Below are 19,036 nucleotides of genomic sequence, written 5' to 3'. Positions count from 1 at the left end.
ATCTCCCTCATCCTCCCCTTCTCCTCTCTCCCCCCTTCTCCTCTCTCTCTCCCCTTCTCCTCTCTCCCCTGGAGGCCAGCCAGGGCCATGCCTCCTTCTTTCCTCCGCTACCCTCTGCTAACAGAGAGGCGCCTCCACTCTTACGCGCCCGCTGTTTGTGCCTCGCGAAGTCTCCCTGACGCGGAGACGCGCACCTCCGCCGACCGATGGCCTCCCGCCGTGCCGTCCCACGTCGCAGGTTATTGGCTCGGTGGCCCCGAGCCTCCGGGCGGATCCGTCTAATATCTGGCGTCCTCTGTTCCACACTAGAAGCGTAGAGACCGCCGGGGAGAAAAGCTCATTTGGTGCAGGATCGAAAGAGTGTGTGCACGTTTTCCCGAGGCTTATGTGGTTTTTTTATTTTTTATTTGTGCGCGCTGTGTGTGTGGGTCAACACAGGCAGCACAATGCTGCATTGTGTGAGTGTGTCTTTCTGTGTGTGGCAAAGGGTTAACAGCAATATCCAAAGTGGCAGACGGTGACCTGGCAAGTGTTATTATTCTCCTTCTATGAATAATGGAACTTAATATGGAAGAGGTGATCGCCTGGAGCGCACACACACACACACACACACACACACACAACCACCATCCGAGGAGGATCTCGCCGTCGTCTTCAATCGTCCGGTCGGTGCAGGCTGGAGGCCTGAGGAAGCCTCGGCTCAGGGTGGGGGGGTCTGTGTGGTGCAGAGGGAAGTCTGGAAGACATTTGGTCCCAAAATTCAATCAATCATAAAGTGTACAAGGAACCGGCGATGGACGACTGCGTTGTTCTTCTGCTGCTGCTGCTTTGTTGTTCCTATTATTATTTTCTCTTTACTAAACTGTTTGTCGCCCTCCAGTAGCCAGGGCCCCCCGTTCCTAAAGATATGCGGTTGTTTTCATGACCAGTACCACTATAATTTACGGAATTTGTCATCCTAATAGAACTGATGTATAATTCAAACAGCCATCCGTCTCTTTAATAGAATTTTTAAGAGATTAATTGCCTGCTCTCTAAAACGCTGTGGCAATAGAGGAGGACCAAAAAAGCCCAAACCAATAATTGAAATGTGGGAGCAGTGTGTGTGTGTGTGTGTGTGTGTGTGTGTGTGTGTGTGTGTCCTTCTCAAGGCTAATCTCCCACCGGTGATCGGCTTCGCTCTGCTTAAAGGTCAGCAGGTAGGACTCATGGGGAGATGAGACGACGAGTACCGCGTTCGCTAGGGACGGTCAACGGGTTCAGACACAGACGATACATCCAGATACAATGTTCAGTTATTTCCATTTGTGTACTTTGATGGCTGCACATTTAGTCATTTAATATTTAATGTTAAAGGGGACTAAACAGGAGGCTTTCGTGGCGAGCGCTCCTCTCTGTCCTTTAGCCGGGGCCACGCCAGGATGCATCGCAAACAACAGCGCTCAAGCTGATGAGACATTTGTGTTGTATTTATTGCGTACTGCGGCTTGAAACAATCACAGACTGACATGGACTTTACTCAACCATGAACACACTTTAGGTTTAACCTCACACACTCACTCAAATCCAATGTGCACCTTTTCTCATTTCCAATAAAATGTTGTCCGTCCGCTGTTCGCACCTCCCAAAATGTCACCCAAAGCATTTCAATAACCGTAAAACCAATCGCACAAATGGTGAAACCGGTAAGCAGCCGTGTCGTGACACATACGTTTTTTATGGCGGTCTAAGCGGCGGCCTCCCGGAGCTGGTGTCAGTCACTCACGCACACACACACACGGCCTCGTGATGGATTTTATTTGACTTGGATGGCTTTCCCTCTGTTAGAGGTAATAACAAATACATTTCATTGTGGGTAAACAAAACTATAAAAGATTTATTAGCCTTGCAACTCTTCTGATTAATGACTTTTTACTGGGGTTTTTCTTTACCTTGATCTCTTCCTTTCTTGTTTTTGTTTTTCTGTGATTATTCCCCACGTGTTCAGCAGAGGACGGCATAAGAGACGCAGACCGCAGGGACAGATTTATGTAGAGTCTCAGATGGTCGATAGACAGCAGATAGGATAACATCTCTGCTTTCCCTCTGTTTCCCATTTGCTCCGTGAACGTCGTCATGTGAGCAACTCAGAGAGAAAGAACCCAAAAAGTGTCAAACCTTCGAAACAAAACCGTGTAAACACGAGGAATATTTTCCATTAGAACATCATAACGCCGTTCCGTCAAACTCCGGTTTCGCTTTTTTCTGCTCCTTCGTTATCGCTGAGCGAAAACCGTGAAAGCATCTTTTCCTCCGCCGGCGCGCTCGACTCTCGTCAAACAGAAGCAACGCGCGAGGAAACGAGGCGCTGAAGGAAAAGCGACGACGCCTTCTCGGCGTGAGGAAAGCGCTTTTGCGTTTTCTGAGCACGGCTCGCCAATTAACGATCACGGCTCTGATAACAGTCGATGGTCTCCATCACAACGCACAACGCACAACCAATGTTCCCCGTGTGTAGGTGACTACGTCAGGCAGCATGAGTGTATACAGCAGGTGAGGCTGCACACGCGTGTCTGCATGTGTGTATCTGTAAAAGTGAAATGTTGTGAAAGGTTGTGCTGTGTGTGTGTTCGTGTGTGTGTGTGTGCACATGTGTGTGAGCATGTGTGTGAGCATATGTGCGTGTGTGCAAGGTCAAACGCAAAAGTCCAGCTCGTGATTATCCGAGTGTTTGTGTGGATTTATCGACGGGCTAACATGCCGTCGCTGATTGGCTTTGTGAGCACATGTGTGTTTGGTATGTGAGTGTGTGTGTGTGTGTGTGTGTGTGTGTTTGTGTAGAGGCTGATTAGTCAGTCTGAAATTTCATACGTCTCTAATTACACGGCGTTGTGTGAGCGCGGTTTGTCTGCCAGGCCGAGTCCTCGACCAACAACAGTAACCGAGTTACAGCCGGTCTGTTGTCTCGTGTCACAAAGCATTTGCTTCAAATCGGTGTTTGTTACAAAGGAGAAAGAAGAAGCAGGGCTGATGTCTGCTGCCATTTTCCCTCTGTGGGTTTAAAGATATATATATATATACACAGACACACACACACTGTTCCTCCCTCCATCCACCTCATATGCACACGGACACTTCGGGACGGCCGATGGACTCGTGCTCATAGTTCCTTTTGTCTTTGAAAGCTCAAATTGTTCCGCTGATCATAAATGTCGTGTGTCATCCTCTTCTCCGCCTTTGTCTCCATCCCGTCCTCCTCCTCCGTGCGCCTCCTTTGTACCCTAATCGTGTTTGTGTGAGTTTGCGCGTGTGTTATCGATCAGACGTTTGTGGTTTTGTTCATCATTTCACTGTATATGTCTTTGAGTGCTCAGAATACCTCAGCTAATGTCTCCTGTCTCCTGTCTCTCTCTCTGCAGAGACCTCAGCGAGAACCAGATTCAGGCGGTTCCGAGGAAAGCTTTCAGAGGAATCACAAGTGTCAAGAACCTGTAAGCATACCTCTCCTTTTCTACTTTCCTTCCCTCCGTTTGACGACAGCGTTTCATTTATATTCTCTTTTGTGTCTCTTTTGTGTTATTAACCCTAATAAAAAGTGGCTCCCAATTGCTCCTGCATTTATCCAAAAGTTTCCTTTTTAACCGCTGAGCTGGTCGCTCAGCACAAATTCACAGAGTCCATTCAGCCTTCATCTAGTGTGAGCGTACCCTAGATCGCATCACAGCAGTGGAAGACATCAGTGCTTCTCCTCGACATGGTATCATTACTTCTGAATCACAAATTTTGTTTGGATTAGTTCCACATGATGTGTGTGTTATTTCCATCTTCTGACTCTTTCTAACATTCTGCCTGTCGTAACCTCCACCAGTCGTACCCCTTTTCCCCAGTTTTCTCATCTTCTTCGTCTCCCTCACTTGTCTTCCTGTCCCAAGAGTTTTCGTTGTCACGTCAAGCGTCAATACTCCTCCGTCATTTATTCATGACATCCTAATCACCAATAGTGTGATCAATATGTTGCCAGATCAATGCTTCTCATCAATGATGGCTGATCAATCTTTCCTGGTGCTGCATAGGAAACTACTAGACGGACTCTTGGGGGTAAACAATGTCCTCAACACGAGAGAGTTTGATGAAGGGTGAGATAGAATATAAATAAATGGGACCATAAAGCTGGATGATGCTGAAAACAAACAATCTTTACTGCGTGAATTAGAGTTTGCTGATGTATTATCGGTGGTGACTGGAACGACGGAGCTGTGCATAACAACTACAAGATGCAAAAAGATAATAGACAATCCTTCTGGATGTGGGACAAGCCCTATTGTCTTACAGGAGCTTCTCACTCACAGAAAATAAACAAACAATACGCTTTGGCTAAATGAGATAGAAAGTAAAAATGTGGCATGTGTGGGAAGACGCATTGGGTAGATAGTATAGGATAAAAGTTCATGAAATATAAATAAATCAATATTGCAATCACGGATGCAAAGATGGGTCATAATTGACTGCATGCCAACTGCGTCTGTCATGTTAATCCCCTGGACTAGAAAATAAACCATCATTTATAGGGACAAAAGCACCTGAAATGCAACAAAATAGAAGTTTGTATGGGAAGTATTTTATCAGCTGTAGATCCCTTCTGTTGATGGCTGTCATTTCATAGAGAATCAGCTGTTAAATTACCCCTGTGAGATATTTAAATATACCAAATGAATTCCATTTGGCTGTGTATAGCTGACGAGTGTCTGCAAATTGGTGTCCAACCTCGGTTGTAGTGTTTGATACCGTCGTTAAGTTGCTTAAAGGTTATTTAAGTGAGTAGAGTGAGTCTGTGTTTCATTTTGCTAGCTGTTAGCTCCTTAAGCTGTATGAGCCCCGTCAGCTGCCCAAACCGAAACCAGCTACAGAAGCCACTGAAAGCTAACTAGCCCCACTAACAGCTAAGCAGTCCTACTAAAAGCTAACTAGCCCCACTAACAGCTAAGCAGTCCTACTTACTGCTAACTAGCCCCACTAACAGCTAAGCAGTCCTACTAAAAGCTAACTAGCCCGACTAACAGCTAAGCAGTCCTACAAACTGCTAACTAGCCCCACTAACAGCTAAGCAGTCCTACTAAAAGCTAACATGCCCGACTAACAGCTAAGCAGTCCTACTAACTGCTAACTAGCGCCACTAACAGCTAAGCAGTCCTACTAAAAGCTAACTAGCGCCACTAAAAGCTAACTAGCCCCACTAACTGCTAAGCAGTCCTACTAAAAGCTAACAAGCGCCATTAAAAACTAACTAGCCCCACCAACAGCTAAGCAGCCCTCGTAACAGCTAACTAGCGCCCTTGGTTCAGTTTCTCATGTGCTAAGCTAATAGATGTACAGTAATGTCACATACAATTTTCTTGCCAAGGTGTGTAAATCCAGCATTTTGTCATTGGTAGTGGAAAAGAAGGATCCAACCTGAAGCAGTTTTTAATTTAGCGTACAGTCAAAAATTGAGTACAAAAAAATATTTGGCTGATGGGTTCAGCAGAATAATCCGCTTACAGACAGACGGACACCGAGATGTACAATCACAGTAACCCATTGAATTTATTCCCAGGACACCCGTATAATTACCTTAAAATCTGAAATAATGTGTCCTTGAGTTGTCAAGATCTATGTGTTTCTAGCACGTTTTCATTGGGTAATCTGTGAATTGATTAATATGCCCCTTGCTACAGAACAGTAATTCAGAGTTAGGCAGCAGCCAAATATGCCGCTCCGCCTAATTTCCCCTCCAAAGTGTGATGTAAGTTTGACATGGCCGCCAAAGTCTACATGAGAGTATTACTCTGAAGTTAAATGGACCTGAAAGTGCCTGTACGGTGTACTACTGTGTGTGTGTGTGTGTGTGTGTGTGTGTGTGTGTGTGTGTGTGTGTGTTTCTGAGCGGTGCTCCTAACCTTTAAGTTCAGCTTGGCCTATGATCATCTGATCCACTTTCCTTCCTCACATCACACACAATCCAAACTAAACGCTGCGCACCACTTTACCTCCGTCACCTCAGGCTCAAGACTATTTGTTGTGCCAGAAAACTGGAGCAAATCCCGTCTCCTTGTTAGAATGCTGCAGCCCCCGTATTTACCGTTTATTGTTCCAGAGTTGGTTTGCTGATCAGTTAAGCCCTTCACCGGTAGCACCCGGCATCACAGTCATAAATCAGCACGTAATTACACCTGACAGCTCTCCAGTTCAACCACAGCCTCCTTCTGAAGTCCCTCTGAGCAATTCCATATGACTCGGAACATCTGCCCTTCCAGTGTACCTTTGTATCACCAGGCTGTGTTCTCACACGGCTCTGAACTCTCTGCCAGCGCAATAACGTCATGTCAGTCACAATTTGATGGTAAAATTGCCCGCCTCCCCCACCTTTCAAATGTTTTACACTAAATTGCTTTCAACCTGCAAAGTGAATCATTTTTCTGCCAAAATTAGGGGTGACTCCGGCGTATAGTGATAATTATTTTCTTCCTCCTCCTTTTCTGACATTTAATGCACTTCCACATCCTCCTTTTGCTCCTCTCCTCGTCCTGTCTCCTTCCTCCATGTCATCCTTCCTCCCTCACATCGCATGACTTTCTCTTGCCTCCGTTTTATCTCCTTCATCGTTTACCCTTCCTTCATCTGTCATCGCATTTCTGTCCTCAATTCCATCCTGCCTCTTCCATCATCCATCGTCCATCCTCGTTTCCTTTACCACGACGTTGTGTGTCAATCGTTTGTTTTTTGTCTTTTCTTTATTCCTCAATGCTTCTTCACTCTCCGTTTATTCCTTCCTTACGTTTCCATCATCCCTCCATTCCCATCTCGCTCCAATTAGCCCCCTCCCTCCATATTCTCTCTCCCACTGTTTCCTCACTATTTTCCTCTTCTATCGTTCTCTCCCCCCTTCTCTCCCCCCTCCATCCCTCCCTCCATTAGACAAGGTGACTCCTGCAGTAAAAGGCTCCAACCCTCCATTATGCCACAGAGTGAAAAAACCTTCATGACATTCCGTCCCTGGTGGACACAGCATTGATTTTCTCATATGTCTCCCTCCCCCTCTCATTTTATCTCTCTTGCCCTCCCTCTGTCTCTCTCACTGGCTCTCAGTCTACGTCTCTCGCCCTTTCTGTCTCCCTCACTCTGCTCCTCAGAGAATATGGTCTCTATCCGTCTCTTGGTTGTTCCATTTCATGCTGCCTGGTGGCCAGCACTTCTTTGTCACACACACACACACACACACACACACACACACACACACACACACACACACACACACACACACACGCACACACACACCTGTGCAACCCTGCAGATTTACTGCTTTGCTGAAACCTGCCAAGAACCTGGCAAATGTGATCACCGTGGTCTTGTGTTAACCCGAGCAGACAGGTATACGCCACGCATCTGTGTGACTGCTGGTCCTGAGCTTAAACTCAGGCAAACCACAGCTGAAGGTGAACGCTGAGTTAGAATGGGAAGCACAACGTAACAAGCTCTGGGTTTTACGTTATTTTTCTACCGCATGTCTTATTTTGCGGGCTTATCTTCTCGTATTTTTTCCTTACCAAATCTGATGACGGTTGTTGACGATATAATCCTGTCTCATCGTATCTTTTCCTGTCTGGTCGTGTCTCGTCATTCCACAGCAGTCATGTTGTTAAGCACGCCAGTGAATCCAACGACCATGTCCTAGATCCCAAATGGTGACAAACAACTCAATCTTTGCTCCGCCATGAGACTAAAGGGAGAATACATGTGGGCAGCCTGCTGAACTGAACTCATTTCTAAGTATTCCAATTATCGCAAATTGTACCACCTTTTTTATCCCCAATCCATCACATGTTGACATGGATTCGTAGTAAAGGCCTATTTGTTAGAAGAACTCTGTGAACTCACACTGCTTGACCTACGTCTCTGTGACCCACAAGCACAGAAGCTAACATGCTACATGGCGACGGTGTAAAGCTGTAAATCAACACGGTTGTGTTGCAAAAACATCTTTCTCAGGCGAAACATAAAGGTCCCTGAAATCGGTGAGTTCTCGGGATAAGATTTAAAAAATCAAACCAGTCAAATACCCCCCTCTGTGCCTTTATATGTGTGTCGCACTTCATTCGATTCCCTCGGGGGGGCAATTGGAGGCAATTTGAGGAAAGCTGTTTGGCAGAAATAAGAACATAAAATCAAACAAACAATGAGCTCACACATTTCCAACAGTGAAAAGAGGCTAAATATATTCACATGAAGATAAAAATTAAATAGAACCATCAAAAAGTGATGATCAATCATTAAAAGCTCTAAACTGAACAGGTGTTCCTGTTGCATGGTGCCATAAACGAACATCTTAAGCCGCGTTCAAATATGAACTGGTTGGCTGTGAAACAGTTTTACGGTCAGATAAGGAGATTCTAACACTAGATGAGTGACAACAATCTTAACCCTATGCAGAGATGTGTGAAGCGTCGTAGATCCGCTCACAGTAACGAGTCGTGTTCAGTCACAACATACGTGGGTCATGGGAGTCTCACGGCTTTAGAAGTGGGCTCACAGGTGCAGGTGTTTCATGTGCCTCCACAGACACGCCGCTCGTATCCGCTGTAGCCATCACGCATCCTGCCATGTTTTTCATCGGCCCGCCTTCTTCGCCGAGCCACATTCTCATCGTGATAAAATGTAATTGACTTTTCCCACTTGCTCCGCCCACGCGCGCCACATCTACACACACTCCCAGCGCCTTCGTTTGGAATGATGGGAATCTAACATGTGATGCCTTCCAACAAGCCGACCTCTCGGTGTTGGTATCAGTGTAAGCAGAAGGCAAAAAGCTTTACTCCTTCACCTTCCTCCTTCCCGTCATTCTCTCCTTTCTCCTCCTCCTCATAAAACACCCACACACTTCACGCTTCCCTACCCACAATGCAGTGCTGCAGGATGGCCGTTTGTTTGAATTATGACTAGAGCGCCTCCGAGAGAGGTGAGACCATTGAGTCGGCTGCGTGCGCGCACACACACACACACACACAGCCACACACACACACACCTGCAGTGTTGTGGGTCTCCGTCATTGCAGATGTTTGCTGTTTGCCTTCGGTTCTTGTTTATCGCAATTCCAACAATGGACAGCAAGAGGCAGATATATATCTAGCGAGAGTGTGTTAGTAAGTATAGAAAAGGATGAATAACGGCGTCCCTTTGAAGGAAGGTGATCCCACAAGCGTGCATCCGCATGAAAAGAGAGGAAGAAGAACAAAAACAATTCTTCTTCACTTCGTTCCCCACACAACCCCCAACGCACGTCCTTAGCCGGTAGGATGAGGCTGATTCGTTTAAGGTCGGGAGGGGGCGAAATGTCAATAGCTGTGTCTGGATTGTAAATCATTCAGCGAGACAGAATGCCTCTAACAGTTCATTTTTAATTGAATTTGGGATTCTATCTTGATGTATTTTTGATGTTAAACCAACATGCAGCAAAGCACAAGCAGTGAGTCATGTGTGGTTTTATCTGTATTGATTATGAGTTGACTTTAGACAAATGTTTCCATCTTTTTTTCAACGTTTATTCAAGAATTCATGTAAGTTTATGCTCACTTTGTCTGGTTTGCAAAAAAAAAAAGAACTTGACCTCGACTGCATGCGTGTCGGTCTGGAACCCGGTCGCGGGCAGCGGCCTTATGATTATACAATTATAAAATATGCAGATGGATTCCTGTGCCCTTGAACATCACTGAAAGATGCAAAACATGTGCAGATCCCCGTGTGCTGCGGTGCACGCGGTATCATCCGACCCTCAACACGGCAAAACCACAGCTTCATCACGTTCCATAGGCTTCTCTCTAAACGCTCACCCTGACCTGCAGGTTCCTCCGGAGATGAAGCAATGTGTTGGATGGAAAGTGTCTCTAAATGAATGCATGTCTGTGAATATCCAAGTAATCCAACTGTTCAACAGTGATTTGATTGAGGTCGGACGGTCGTCGTGAGTAAGCGTCGCACTGCTGTTCGATTCCTGCTTCCAACTGATTGTCGGTTACAGGTGCAAGTAGAAGATTGTGACCATTCTGGTTTCCCCCGACCGACTCCCAACGACGCCCGAAGCGTTGATGACAGTAAAAATGCATCATCGGCTGCGCTTTTCTTTTTAGCTTAACTTGATCTTGATTCAAATCAGCCCAACCAGTCAGGGAACCACAGCAGCGGTGCTCGCTCTACGTGACTCTGTGTTTTGGAAGCGCATTACACAAACTAGAGCAATCTGTACTCTAGTGAGTGCACCTTATCTAGTTCAATCCGTTCCAATAGATCTCCATCACTATTAGTCATGTAAGTTCTGCAAATGGAAAAAACACACACACACACAATCGGCTGTGTAAATATACTTTTCAGACTTGATGGGAGCCCGGCTAATGTGTCCTCCTCCCTCCCCCTGTCCGCTCACTGATTACCTGGGCAGCAGTGGTTGAGTGGTGCTGCGTGTGCTTCCCCGGCTCCAGATGGTGGCAGAGGGAAGCGTTGAATCTGCTGATGGGCCTTTATGATAGACATGATTAATCACACTAACTAATTATATGAACCCCCCCCCTTCCATCCGATGCAACAAACATCTGGGGATCTGATCACCGGCGCACTACACGGCGGTACGAATATGAAGAGCCCACCCACTGACGCAGACACACAAAGTGTGCCCCCCTCCCAGATTGATACCAATCATGTCACCGCTAATCAGGGAGCTTGGTGAACAAAGCTGTCAGAGGAATCCAATCATATTACAGATGATGGAATCGTTTACGGTGGAGGAGGACAGAAGATGAAGTGCATGGTTGCCAATATGAATCCACCAGTTATTCTCAATTCAGGGGAAATTACAGACATGAGGGGCATTGTGATAATATGTTCTCGAAAGTTTTAAAACGGCCTCCTTTGGATTTGTGGAATGGAAGACATCTGAGAACCTTGCTCATCAGGTCCACAGAGCGGGGACACGGTGGACATGCAGAGACACTGGACTCAAAGGAAGAGCCTCTGCATGTGAAGGTCTTTAATATCTCGAATCGCGGGGCAGAGATGCTGATGAGCCTTTGCACTGACAACAGAATGACTTTATTAACTGTCAGGAGCGTCTCCATATGGCGACTGTGCCAGTCTGCATTACTAAAGAAATCCGTGCCTTTAATCACATGAAACACAAACATGGCAGAGCCATATGTTGTTATGATCCTCAGCCTCAGTAAATCTGAGAGTCCAGTCTGTTAACAGATGCTCACACTCACAGCTGCCTCCCAACAGGCATCCCAAAAAAATAAAATCATCATTGAATTTAAAAAAAAGCTTTTAACAAGAGGCCCTATCAGCCTTCTCTGTTATGCAGATCTCTCCATTTCAATCCTCCCTGTAATCGGTACAAATTGTGCTCAACTAATCAAGTTATCTCTAAATCCCCCCCCTGAAATATAATTGCATTGCATCAAAGCAGATCAAAACATCTCATCAGTCTCTGAAAGCCTTCGGAGGGCAGGAATAATTATGTTGCCGGCCTGCGGGCACAGAGTGGTTTAGTACTCACGGTCTTGAGTGCCAGCCGTTGACCATCAGCTGGTCAACATGAGGCAGAAATACATGAAGCGTCTTCGACTAGAGCGGCAACCACGACCTCATGGACGAGAGACAACCACCATGCGGTTGTTGATTTGCTTCTCAATACACAGCAAACCTTCTGATTCATCTTCAGTCACGGCGACAGAGAACTTTCTCTTCTCTACATCGAGGTGCACGTATGCACGCGTCAGATACGGAGGACTCCTTCTCCTGCACACATGCAAACCGAGAGCGCGGGTCTCCGGAAGGTGCTGTCGCCCTGCAGAGGGAATCACCGGCCTGCGGGTTAGAAGCCGGCGTGATGTACCAGGTGCTGCAGCGTGCCGGGCAGACGTGGAGAAGAAGAAGAAAGGGACGCTGAGACTGAGTTGATAAAAGAAAACATGGAGGGGAAACGGATTAGCAGTGAATAGATGGAAAGGTGGAGGGGAATTAGAGATGAGAGCAGACGAGAGGGCACCCGAGGGAGGAAAAGGAATGGACCATGAATGGGGAGAGAAAGGGAAGACGGAGAGGATGGACGCTCAAAAACGAGGTGAGAAAAAAGAAGTGAAAGAAAAGAGGATTAGAGATAGAAGCTCCTATTGAAGGAGAGGAGATCGACACAAGCAGGAGAAGATTAGAACGGAGTGATATGCTTTTCTCTCAGTGTCTGGAGTGTGTGTGTGTGTGTGTGTGGGACCTTCATGATACATTTGTTACTCTGTGTTTCCATGTGTACGTGTTTAAATGTTTTCATAATTTTCTGCCAGTTTGTGTGTGTGTGTGTGTGTGTGTGTGTGTGTGTGTGTGTGTGTGTGGGGGGGGGGTTGGAGACACACGTCGCTTATCATTCCTGCTTAAGAAATGGAAGATTCCTTTAAATGTTTGCACTTTATATTTGCATCCATCCATCTGCTCCCTTCCAGAAAGAGAGAAAAGAAGGAGGAGGAGAAACAGAAGGAGGGATGAATGGGAGGAGAGGAAAGGAAGGAAACAGGGAGGGGAGGGGGGGGGGGGGCTCGGGGTGGTTGGGTTCATGGATGGATGGTGGGGGGGTGGTTGGGTTCATGGATGGAGGGATGGATGGAGGTTGGGTGGTTGGGTTCATAGATGGAGGGATGGATGGAGGGGGGGTGGATGGGTTCATGGATGGAGGGATGGATGGAGGTTGGGTGGTTGGGTTCATGGATGGAGGGATGGATGGTGGGGGGGTGGTTGGGTTCATGGATGGAGGGATGGATGGTGGGGGGGTGGTTGGGTTCATGGATGGAGGGATGGATGGTGGGAGGGTGGTTGGGTTCATGGATGGAGGGATGGATGGTGGGAGGGTGGTTGGGTTCATAGATGGAGGGATGGATGGTGGGGGGGTGGTTGGGTTCATGGATGGAGGGATGGATGGTGGGGGGGTGGTTGGGTTCATAGATGGAGGGATGGACGGTGGGAGGGTTGTTGGGTTCATGGATGGAGGGATGGATGGTGGGGGGGTGGTTGGGTTCATAGATGGAGGGATGGATGGTGGGGGGGTGGTTGGGTTCATGGATGGAGGGATGGATGGTGGGGGGGTGGTTGGGTTCATAGATGGAGGGATGGATGGTGGGGGGGTGGTTGGGTTCATGGATGGAGGGATGGATGGTGGGGGGGTGGTTGGGTTCATGGATGGAGGGATGGATGGTGGGAGGGTGGTTGGGTTCATGGATGGAGGGATGGATGGTGAGAGGGTGGTTGGGTTCATAGATGGAGGGATGGACGGTGGGAGGGTTGTTGGGTTCATGGATGGAGGGATGGATGTTGGGAGGGTTGTTGGGTTCATGGATGGAGGGATGGATGGTGGGAGGGTGGTTGGGTTCATGGATGGAGGGATGGATGGTGGAAGGGTGGTTGGGTTCATGGATGGAGGGATGGATGGAGGGAGGGTGGTTGGGTTCATGGATGGAGGGATGGATGGAGGGAGGGTGGTTGGGTTCATGGATGGAGGGATGGATGGTGGGGGGGTGGTTGGGTTCATGGATGGAGGGATGGATGGTGGAAGGGTGGTTGGGTTCATGGATGGAGGGATGGATGGTGGGAGGGTGGTTGGGTTCATGGATGGAGGGATGGATGGTGGGAGGGTGGTTGGGTTCATGGATGGAGGGGGGGTTGAATACCTACAGCCGAGCAAATTAAAGTAAAAGCAAAGAAGGGTCGACGACTGGGCGAATGCTGCATCTGGAAAGCTTGTGAGCGAGGCGTCGGGTGGGGGGGGGGGGGGGGGGGGTCGGGTGAGGGTGGTGGGGGGGGGGTCGGGGGAGGGTGGTGGGGGGTGGTTGAGGGGCGGTAAGAGGAAGGAGAACCGGAACGAGAGGCAGAGTCGTGACTGTAGTTTGATTTACGGAGGCTTTCCTTTTAATGAAATTGTTTCAGTGACAGAGCCGGTAAAAGGCCCTTAATGGATTGGCTGGCCTAATGTAATGAAATTACTCCCTCTTTCACTACAGAGAGGGGGTGGGGGTTGGGGTGGGGTTGGGGTGGGGGGGATAAAAGAGGACATAGGGGAGGCGGGGTGAGGGGGAGGAGGACGGGAGAGGAGAAATGCAATTAATATTTACAGAACTGACAGCAGGGTGGGCTTTAGAAGGCTCGGGCTGGCTGGCTCTCTCCCTCACCGCGTCTACCTCTCTCGCCCCTCTCTCTCCCGGCGGCCAGTGTGCAGCGGGGGAGGGAGGTGATAGGCTGAGACCAGGCAGGCCGCCCCAGCCCCCCGCTCGCCGCTCCCCTCGCCTCCTTTTCCTCTCCTGCTCTCCTCGGGGCTCGGCCATATCGCCGCTGAGGTGAGAGACTTAACCTGAGCTGGTGGGCTGCCGGGAGAGAGAGTGTGTGTCTGTGTGTGTGGTTGTGTGTCTCCTACCTGCCACCTGAAGCCCACTCACTGGGACACCTCACACACACACACACACACACAAACTCATTCACGCCAGCCGTCTTTTGTTAGTCCCTCCCCCAGCTGAGCGGACCTTGCTTACTTGCGCCTGACTCTCTCCCGTGTCTCTCTCCCCCTCTCCTCTGTGTGTGTGTGTGTGTGTGTGTGTGTGTGTGTGTTTGTGCGCTTGGTGCAGGCAACTGGACAGCAACCACATCGGCTGCATCGAGGATGGAGCGTTCCGAGCGCTGCGCGATCTGGAGATTCTGTGAGTAGAGAACCAGCCTGTCTCCTCTCCTGCTCCCTCGTCTCCTCCCCTCGTCTCTTGCTCCCTCTCTCTCCCCTCGTCTGCCTCTCGGTCACTCTTCATCCCTCCGCGTCTTCCTCTGATCCACTTTTCTATCTCGCCTGTTCGTCTCCCGTGTGTCTTCAGCGGAAGGAGAGCTTCAAACTTCGCCGTGTGTCTCGCCGTGTTTTCCGTGAATCGTCTTCTCTGTGTGTGTGTGTGTCTGCTTGTGTGCGTTGACGATGAAGCACAACCTGTTCATCGCCGTAGGAAAAGTGATGTCCTTGACTCACACTATTTGACACGCACACAGATTGTGCGGCGCCGTGGTCCGTGTGAGCGATTCTCTCCGCACGCCGATGGAAACACCTTCATGCATTTGCATCCAGCTGTTTGTGTGATTGTGTGTGTGTGTGTGTGTGATTTGCAGAGCTGCTCATTTGTCACTGTCCTCACAGGTGTGACTGGCCACCGCGGGATGTTGTGTCGGTAAAAGTGCGCGTGCGTGCGTGTGTGTGTGCGCGTGCATTTGTCCTCACACAGCAGCAGATGCTCTGCTTCTTTTGTGGGTTGAGCAGCTGAACCGCAGTTCATTGTAATCAACGCACACGTTTCCCTTACGTGTGCGTCTTGATTTGAGCTGAAACGCGGAGCTGAAAGTTGCTTTGATCGGTTGCTGCGTTGGTCTTCAGGCTGATGCTGACGTGTTCATTAGAGAGCTGTGAGACGAGGCAGAGACGAAGACAAAGACGGAGGAGCACAAAGGGCGCGATGACTCGTGGGTGTGAGGGGGGACGGCTGAATGAGGAGCTTTGGGCTGTAAATATAACGACAACTCGCAGTTACTGATTCTCATGGTCTGAAGATCTCGTAAGAGTTTAGTTGTTTCGGCCCAATAATGAAGAATAAAACTTGAAGCACATGATTGGTTGTGTGTGTCTCATCGTCACACACGCTTGTGTTCCCCGTGTCCTCCCCACGCGTCCCGCGTGTAAGACCTCAGGGAGACGACGAGGACGCGTGGATGACTGAAGAGAGCAGGAAGCAGCTCACACTCACCAAACGCCGCAGGTACTCTGGTGTGGACGGGTGTCTCATCGGCTCGAGTTTACCCCAAAATGCCGCAGCAGAAGCTCCCATCGTATCGCCTTCGATCGGCGCCGTCCCTTTCACTTCATTTTATACATAAGTTATATATAAGTTATCTTCCTCCATGTGCTCGCCTCACTTCTTTGCTCAGCGCACAATAGCAGCGGGTTCGGGCCGCGGAGGGGAAGATACGACATATTAGCAATTCATAAGTCTCTGACAGCTGAGTGCTCGCCGCGATTTTACAATTCGCTGTAAATACGCCGCCGTTCCGATTCACAGCCCCGCGGCACGACAGCACGCCGTAGATCCACCCGACGTGACGTTTTAATAAAGCCAGGTGCGTGTGTGTGTGTGTGTGTGTGTGTGTGTGTGTGTGTGTGTGTGTGTGTGTGTGTGTGTGTGTGTGTGTGTGCAAAGGGCATGAATGACAGTAAGCAATTCTGCCACTAGTCTGATCTTCATTTCAAACATCTTAACACACACACACACACTTATGCACAGATGTAGTCAATTGTATAGTAGGCAAACACACACACACACACACACACATCTGTTCGGTTCCTTGGGTTCATCTCGTGACCGAAGTACAAAATGGGATGATAGAAAAACAAGTGATGAGAGGTCATGTGACTGCACCATCAGGCAGGTGTGTGTGTGTGTGTGTGTGGCCTTATATCACCATCATTGTGGGGACTAGTTTGGGCCTCTTCAAAGCACTTCTAGCTGGTTGGTTCAGGTTTTAACTAAAGGTCAGAGTTGAAACGTGATTTCATGCATTAGTCGATCAATAGTTAGGTCTGTTTTCAGAAATGTCAAACCAACATTGTTATTTCCTGCTTTTCTCATCATTTAAAATGTATATTTGAACGTCGGTGGAACAAAACAAGCAGTTGAAAATGTCGCTTTGTTCTAGTTTTTACATGAATATTTCATAGAAAATTCATTGGTTAATTGAAATAATGATGAACAGGTGGATTTAGTATCTATTTATTTGCACATGAAAGCCCTGTTTGGGGTGACGTAAAGGATTTAGAGGGTAATTATTTGTGGGGTTTGGATTTGGGCTGTAAAATGTACACAAGTAAATGAGTGTAATGTGCATTAATATGTGGGTTTCACTGGCTGGATGTGCTTGTGAGTGTGTGTGTGTGTGTGTGTGTGTGCGCGCGCTTGTGCCTTCTGCTCATGTATGTGTGTTTTATGAATAATTCACCAGTTACAGATTTTCACCACCTTTGCTGCTCTCAAGTGTCCCGTTGATGCTTGAAGGGGATTTAAGACTTTCCAATTGTTTGCAAAGGTCCTTTTCCATATTTAGATGTGATCGTTTGTGGTCTAAGAGCCTGCGTGTTGGCTGGAAGGCAGATTACACGCGTGTTTCCGCCACTTGTGTTCACTTAGTGCGCTAATTGAAAGAAGCACTCTGCCACTAACGAATCTCCACATTAATTAATCTGGTCATTTTTTAATTAGCCGCTGCTCCTTCGTACACTGGGCTCCATCTCGGCTGCTTAACGTGTTCCACAGAAGCAAAGCTGAATATTTAGGCGTAGAGCTCATTTATAAATGGATTTTAGTTTTATTAATCTTGTCATCATTTTGTCATGAATTCAATAGTTTAAAATTCCGAGTTCGAAAAGATTTGATTCATCAATATTTGACGCAGCACAAAGTGAAATGCATCTAAAAAGCTTTTGTCTTTGTTCTATATTAAAAACAGGAACGCGTTCAATTTATCTAAATGAAATCAACTTGCCACATTTTTGTTCTGCAGCTCCTTTAAATGAATTCACACAAATACTCTTAAAGTATCAAAAATAAACTATTGACTCGTGTCATAAGCCGGTGACGGTTTGGCTGCTTTGGTAACTTGCGTGTTCCTCTTTGGCTGAAGGGTTTCGCCTCATTGAGGTTCAGGAAGAAAGAGGAAAACGACTCTTTTACATCCACCATTTCCTCTGAGACCTTCTCCTCCACCAACTGATACCTTCTCCTCCACCAACTGACACCTTCTCCTCCACCAACTGACACCTTCTCCTCCACCAACTGACACCTTCTCCTCCACCAACTGACACCTTCTCCTCCACCAACTGACACCTTCTCCTCCACCAACTGACACCTTCTCCTCCACCAACTGATACCTTCTCCTCCACCAACTGATACCTTCTCCTTCACCAACTGACACCTTCTCCTCCACCAACTGACACCTTCTCCTCCACCAACGCGTCCTCAGACCGCCTGTCTCTCTTCCACGGCCGCCCGGAGGGTCGCTGCTTCTGAAAGCAGAGCGCCGCTATGATTTATTTACACCCAGAAGCGCGGCGGTTACATCCTCCACCCGCACGCCCAGAGACAAGGGAGATTTCGGGGGAGGTGGTTTACACATTACGGAAGGACGGAGGAGGGAGCGCCGCCGTAGTTGTAAAAGCGTCCAGTTTCCTCAACATGATTTATTTATCTGCTGGTGGACCTGGAGAGCGTAGGGGGGGACGGAAAGGAAGTCCAGAGACGAGAGATGAATCAGGAGATGGAGGGATGTGGGTGGAGATTGAGGGATGTGGGTGGAGGAAAGGTGGAAGACAGACACATTAAACAGATGCAAGATCCGACAAATCTGAACACCAGATGAGACAAAAGGCGTTAAACGTGTCCACGTGTAACAGAACCAGAGGGACAGAGGACACAAAGGTGCGGAGGACATCAGACAGAGACGTGCGCGGAGGCAGCAGAGTGTAAAGAGAGCAGTTATGGATGGAAGAGACCGGAGGGAGGAGAGCAGGGAGACGTTAAATATTGATGGGACAAATGTCGGACTGACTGACTCAGATCGGCCGCGCTGTTGCGTCAAGACCGCCGAGGCTGTCAACGTTTCCCAAAGTAAGGGGGGAGACCCCGACGGGGACGCTGATGTGTTTCAGCTGCTGTTTTCTCATTTTGAATCTGGATTTTCAGGACGTTCTCATCCAGGTTTTTATGTAGTTGTGGAATTCTGAATGCGTGATTTTCAAACCAACTGTAAATGTAAATGTACAGATAAACATATGAGTTCAGTGCAAATAAAAGCTCATCAAAAAGGCTAAAACGTACATTTACCCTGACTTTAAAGAGAAGACAATGATGGCTGGTAATGAAGATGAACGCCACTACGGCGACGGGGGAAACTACAGAAGGGAATCCGCTCGGCTGATTGT

At 48.1% G+C, this 19,036-nt stretch overlaps 1 protein-coding gene across 3 annotated transcripts in view; it reads left to right on the top strand.

Moving 5' to 3' along the window:
- The window catches only part of slit3 (slit homolog 3 (Drosophila)), a 148,405-nt gene that overhangs the window by 83,823 nt on the left and 45,546 nt on the right, over positions 1 to 19,036 (top strand). Inside the window, exons 6-7 of one of the 3 annotated variants that reach the window (XM_078101703.1) lie at positions 3,399 to 3,470; positions 14,664 to 14,735. In XM_078101703.1, coding sequence (XP_077957829.1) covers positions 3,399 to 3,470; positions 14,664 to 14,735 — 144 coding nt within the window. Of the gene's footprint in view, positions 1 to 3,398; positions 3,471 to 11,593; positions 12,125 to 14,105; positions 14,379 to 14,663; positions 14,736 to 19,036 lie in introns of those variants that run through there. The other 2 variants (XM_078101705.1, XM_078101704.1) reach the window with 2 other exon arrangements.

Source organism: Gasterosteus aculeatus, chromosome 4 (assembly GCF_964276395.1).
Source record: "Gasterosteus aculeatus chromosome 4, fGasAcu3.hap1.1, whole genome shotgun sequence".
NCBI classification, from domain to species: Eukaryota; Metazoa; Chordata; class Actinopteri; order Perciformes; family Gasterosteidae; genus Gasterosteus; species Gasterosteus aculeatus.
Note: the sequence above shows the minus strand (reverse complement) of the source record. Positions and strands in the feature narration are given on the sequence as shown.